This window comes from Sipha flava, unplaced genomic scaffold, assembly GCF_003268045.1.
Source record: "Sipha flava isolate LNK unplaced genomic scaffold, YSA_version1 19326_pilon_pilon, whole genome shotgun sequence".
NCBI lineage: Eukaryota > Metazoa > Arthropoda > Insecta > Hemiptera > Aphididae > Sipha > Sipha flava.
This window is the reverse complement of record NW_020272743.1, coordinates 1-6,600: the sequence shown is the minus strand read 5'-3', so window position 1 is coordinate 6,600 and position 6,600 is coordinate 1. Positions and strand designations below refer to the sequence as shown.

Genomic DNA, 6,600 nt, shown 5'->3' with positions numbered 1-6,600 from the left:
AAATTTTTTTCTGTAACAACATGAATTTTCTTTTTTACAACTTCGCCTATTGGTCCTTTTTGAGTTTTCATTTTGCAATTTTTTGATTCGACAATTTGCATACTTTCATTCAAGGACATATTTTTGTTTCTAATTTTGTAAATGTATGTGCAATAGAACTAAAATTCATCGAGATGAAAATTAAATTAGTTTTCAATGTTTCATTTTGCATAATATTTTGAGCTTTTCTAATAGCGATAGAAGTTCTGGATCTAAATTTGAAATAATTTCTTGTATTTTTGTACGAAGAAGACGTATGAATGATGAAATAATAAAATATGTTTAAAAATATTTACAAATTAGTGAAATATGTTATATTATACCAAAATATGTTGAATAAATAAATATGTAAAATAAAAGTAGCATCATATTAATAGGAATGATTTAAATCATGAACATTTCTTATCAAATTTTAAATATCTCGTTTTAATAAAAATATGTATTTACATATAAATCCATTCCCTAGTTATGACTATCATTATATAGATATAGTTATTTTGTACAGTTTGATAAATATTTCATATTTGTAATGTATATTTCATGTATTTTTGGAATTGTCATTGTTTATATTTGTGTTGAGCACATATTTTAAAATTTTTTTGATATATGTAAACAATCTGTATCTTAAAACCAAATTCAATTTAAAGCATTTGAAAACATTTTATATTTTTTTCCTCTCCATAAAATAGCTAATTAATGTATTATACATCTAGGAACTTAGGAATTATGATATAGTAAATACTAAAAAAAATAATAATAAACTATAATAAAACAACTGGGTAGATACATATATTAAAAGTTATAATCATAGTCATCAGTCATAATTTTGACTCTTTAAAGTTTAAGATAACAAAAAAATAAAATAATAATATTCAGGTATTAAACTATATTATAACTAGGCAGATATAATATTATAATGGATATCACTCATTAGTTTACTTTGGCTCTATAAGATAACAATAAAAAATAATAATATTCATGCAATTTAAACACTTTTTTTTAAAAGTAAAACAGTAAAAACTATTAATTAAAATTTTTTTTTTAGTATTTTAAAATATATATTATTCAATATCACTATATATTGACTTAGGAATAGTGTTCAAGCTTTTAAAAACTGATACTAGTTAACTTGCTTTTTCAACGCCTAAACGGTTTCTCAGTTTACTGTGTACTAGTACGAAAGTTGCTGTACTAAGAAGAACAAATCCGATGTTATGTGTTTTTTTAATGATGTTCACCATGGCGATTTAAAAAATGTATCACGTAGTGTTAAACTTCATGAATCTGCCAGAGAACATATTCATTGTATGTTAGGATTAAAACATTTAGAAAATAATAGAGTAACTATAGTAGACGCTTTGACTGAACATGGTTATTTGTTTAAAAAAAAATATAATGAAAATGTTCGGCTTAACCGACTTTTTATGGAACATCTAATCGATATTGTGTTATTTTTGGGTAGACAGGAACTGGCCTTTCGAGGGCATAACGAAAGTTCGAGTTCTTTAAATAAAGGAAATTTTAAAGAACTCTTTGATATGAATTTACTAGGTGTTCAATAGAGATTCAAAACCATTACAATGGTCTAAAAAATATATTTTTAGGATTATCAAATACAATACAAAATGATTTGATAACATGTGTTTCTGATCACATACGTAATATAGTAAAAACTGAAATCAAAGAGTGTATGTTTTATTCTGTCCAAGTTGATGATACGACAGATATTTCGCAAAGAACACAATGTTCAATGGGCACTCGTTATTTCAGTGGCCCTCTCCACAGTACCTACATTGCCCCGGGGGTGATGATCCCTCCGTGTAGCCGCGCGTGGTCCGGGCTAGCCTCTGTGGGCGTACGTCCCCCCTCCCTTGTGGTTGTGGGGGTTTCAGTCGGATTCGGATGTCGCACATGTTTGTGTGGGGATCCAGGACGCCGGCGATTCGCCGTAAATCGGCGAACGTCACTAGGCGCTGCAGCCGAACATGAATTCGGAATTCATCGCGTACGAGTTCGGAGATTATGCCTACTAGCTGGGATTCCGTCAGCGAGATATTAATCCGGCGCGCTAGTTTTTGCTTTGACAACACGAATTCCGATAGTGATTCGGCGGTGGTTTGTCGTGTAGAAAGGATTTCTGCGCGCAACTGTACTTGAATTTCGGGGTTGTCGAAACTTTCCAACAGTTTCGTCCGAAATTCGGTCCAGGTGAGATCCAGGACCTTGATAGAGGTCCACCAAGTTCCGGCTGCACCCTGGAGATGCGGCTCGACAGTTTTAGTCCAGCCCGATGAGTGTATGCGCGCTTGAGTTAATATTGATTCTACATTCTCCAAAAACCTTATCGGGTCTTCGGCTTTAAGGCTGGAAGTGAGGCTCGTGCGGCGCGTAGGTCCTCGAATGGAATTAAAACTGTTCGTTTATGCGAGATGTGGGGGTGGATAGACGATACGCGTCGTATGTGTCTGCGAAGCGTACAGATCGTTCGTTTCGCGGTTCGCGGTCGGTGTGGGTAATTCGCGAGGTTTCGTACCATGGGTTTAGTCCCGAAGAATGTCCGTGCGCGGGCCCGACTTCAGGTCTTGTTTGCCGGACCGGATATTCCGGGTAGAACGTCGTTTGTAGGGGTCCCTGTCCCGTGCTGTGTAGTTGGGGTTGGTACGTAGGGACTGGTGAGTGTGGTATATCCAGTCTGTCCTGACCTATTTCCGACCCCCTCGACTGTTGTTGGGCCACATTAGTCGGTAGCGGTGACCGGTGTACGCGGTCCGACATACCCAGTTCAATACGTCGCATGCATTCCGTCAAACGACGTTAATCTTCGCCAAGGCGGGTCATGAACGACTCGAGCATGGATAAGCGGTTCGGTTCGGTCCAGGCTACGATTTGCGGGAAGACGGAGCGCGGTTAGTTGTTCATACGCGACTTGGACCGTATTGGTGGCGTACGTGTCGGTATTGAGAATCGAACTATCCGGTGTCGACTCGATTTGTCGTCCGGTGGCCGTTTCCGCGGTATCGCCGAGAACCTCCATTGATTGGAGGTGGATGACACCCGGTTCGCCCCCTAACTCGCGTATGTGGTTGTCCAGTCGGGCTTCCAAGTCTGCCTTTGTGCCCGATATGTGTAATCCGCGGGATCCACATTCGCGACGTAATTCGGCCAACGTGAGGTGCGCGATCGGTGTTCCGGACATATTCGATTATTTTATTTCCGGCCGTTAAACTACGCAAGGTCGTCGACAGCGGTGTACAATAAAAGTCTGTGTCCGGTACGCGATGGCTGTTGACGGAAAAAAAAACGCGAGCGGTGTGTGTGTATCCGGCGGTGTGTTTACGTTGCGTGTTTGTCGCGGCGGCGGGTCTGGTGTTTTGTAAACACGGTAATCACGCTTGCGGTTATCACGTCAGCGATAAATTGATAGACGACGACGGTGGTTTATCGACCGCGCGATCTCGGCGGCGGCGTTTTGATAGACCGGTTTCCGGCACGTCCATGTCACTGTCCCCCCCCCCCCCCCCGAAAACTTTAAAAAAAATGTTATTCAAATATTTTGTACGTAATTTGTATGAATTTATACGACAGTTTTCAGAATTTGTACGACGTTGTTATTTAACTTATATCAAAAATACTGAAGAGGGGCCAGAGACATATGTCTCCGGCCCCCTAACATAAATAAATTAGTATTATTTTTTGAATTTAGTAAAATCAAGAACTCAATTTGTATGAAATTTTACGACCATTTCCGGAATTTTTACTTCAACCCCTCTCCTGAAATATGCGAAAAACCCTTTTTTCTGTGTTCTCCGTTCCCCTCACTTCTAAACTTAAACTTTTTATTCCACAAACCTTTTACACATAAATTGTATACATTTTATAATACAGGGAACTTAAATAAAATTAATTTCAAATATTTTTTTGTTATCGGTTTTATTAATTTTGTTATTATTAATTTAAAAGAATTTTACATAATATTTATGAAAAAAAAAAAATTATCCTTGGTACATGCAATATATAGCTTTTATATTATTACAATTAAATGTTCTAATAATGTACCTTAACCTTTTTTATTTTCAGAATAAATAAAGCTAACTTTTAATGGTAAAATATACACTTTAAGTATAATCATTTGAAAATAATTATATTAAAATCATAAATAAAAAAAAAGACTTATATGGTGTACAACAACTCTTCACATGCAACCACCATATTTTCTTAAATATCTTTTGGTTTTTTTTTTTTAGGTCATCATACAGTTCCCAATTACGTTCTTCTCTTTTATAATAGGCAGTATAATGACCAATTGAATTTCTGAGCTGGCTTTTTCCTTTATAATAATTTAAAACCTCTCTTAAAACATAGGTTGTAGATTTATGGAGTAAATTTTCAGGAATATCTTTTAATTTAACTTGTACATGTGGTGCAGCCTCACTACTTTGTTCCATGTTTTCTCCTAAAAATACAGAAATCAATTTAATTTTTTTGCCATTAAAAATAACTTAAAAATTACATACCACTCCAAAACAAAATTTCTATCAGTAAATATAATGGGGATACTTCAAACCTTGTCATTCTTTGACTGCTGCATTGAGATTTTTTCATCTTATTCGTATAATTAAACACTGTTTGTTCACTTTGAAATTGATTATTAATAAATTCTTGTAGATCACTAATTATGCCATTTGTAGTGTTGTATGTTATAATGTAGATTGGTTGATATGTTTCTTGAAACTTTTCGCATTTTTCATTTAAACAACTACTTCTTTCTATAATAGATGGAAACTCTCTGAACATAGCCTTGCAAATAGTTTTAGGTGTAGTTTCACACTTAACAAAAAAAATATTGTACTCAAATGTCTCTAATACTGGAATAATAATGAATAATAATAATAATAATGAAATAATTAATTCTGCCCTATCTGTATATGTATGTGTCGTAATACCTTTTGAAACCAACTGAGATATAAAATTAATATATTTTGTTTTATTTTTTAAAAGTCCTTCTGAAAACAGCTGACTGTCACAAAAAGCTACCATTATCATTGATGTTATAGAATCAAATGCACACGTGTTGCTTAGTACTATGTTAGAGTCTAAACTTTTAATTTTACAACTTTTGAGTTCTTCTGCTCTAGATCCATTTTTCAACAAAGGTAAAATGCGAGAGCTCCGTGAATTATTAATGTTAATGTGTCGTAAATGTGGATTTGGAAGAATATATGAACTATTTTTAACTTTGTTTTTACTTTTTCGGTTCCACCCATCCGTTGCTTTGTCTTCGATAAGCTTTTCATGACCCTCAAAGTAGTTGTAACTGATACGAATTTCATCGTCATCTTGCTGGTGTGCAGAGCATTCTGGAAGTGCGTGGACTGTGCTTTAGTACATACCGAACATTTATGAGCACCACTACTAGAAGGTAAAGATCCATATTTATACAATAGGCATACTACATTTCTTAAACTGTTGGTGTGATTATTTCGTTTCTCTATGTCGTTGTTCTTTATTTCTGGACAGCATAAATTATTTATTTGATCTAAATTATTGGTTCTTTAAAGAACTCATCTTCCAAGCTGTTATCAGTGCCTGTGCGTAAGCATGTTGATATTTTTGTCTCGAGGCTTGATCCAAGTGTTACAACTGCCCTGCTAGAATCTGAATTGTTCAATGGTTACTCAGACGTGACCATCAGCAAAATGGTTACAAGGCACCCATCATACTCTTCGTTCCATATTCGTCTGCCTGCTGAGAAGCTGGATATTGTCCTCGATCCTGCATTCTGGCCCGATGGTGTAATGGTCAAACGTTTTTGGGGTCGTCTTGCTCCTGAGATGATTCAAGACGCAACTCCAAAAAACTGATATATTCATGTTCGTCTACCTATCCTCCTCTTAGTGTGGCGTACGCTCTACCCACTTCCAGATCTGGTGTTGTGAAACACCCCGAAAAACTTATCAGCCAAGGAGTGAAGCTACCCATGGGCTACTATCAAAACTGTAGAGGTCTAAGAACCAAACTTAGACTTTTTAAATGTAATGTTGCTGTGTTTAATTATATTTTCATTTGTTTAACTGAAACGTGGCTTACTAATAGCTTCCAAGACACGGAATTAGGTTTACACAACTATGTTGTATTTAGGTGTGATAGAAGTAGTCAATCCAGTAGTTTTAGTAGAGGAGGAGAAGTTCTCGTTGCCATTCGTAACGATGTGGTCCATAACTTGTTACCTGCACTCGTTAACAATGTTGAATATTTATTCGTTAAATTTTATGTAAATAATACTGCTTATATTGTTTGTTCCGTATACATTCCTCCTAGTAGCCCTGTCCCGGTATATGAGTCCTTTATGTCTGCTGTTCAATATATTATCAACGCTAATCCTGGTTCCGTATTTATTTTCTCTGGTGATTTTAACCTTCCTGACCTATCCTGGTCTAATGACAATTTTGGCTTAATTTATTCTTCCTCTGGCCCTGCAATCCACTGTGTTCCTGACGTTTTCGCATATAATAATTTTTTTCCAACTAAATCTCATACCCAACTCTAATGGTAATTTCCTTG

At 35.7% G+C, this 6,600-nt stretch overlaps 1 protein-coding gene across 1 annotated transcript; it reads right to left on the bottom strand.

Moving 5' to 3' along the window:
- Positions 1 to 4,209: 4,209 nt before the first annotated feature.
- Positions 4,210 to 5,076, bottom strand: LOC112681615. The gene is given in 3 exon segments (XM_025551862.1): positions 4,210 to 4,278; positions 4,281 to 4,492; positions 4,554 to 5,076. Coding segments are annotated over 3 exon segments (804 nt in total).
- Positions 5,077 to 6,600: the final 1,524 nt, after the last annotated feature.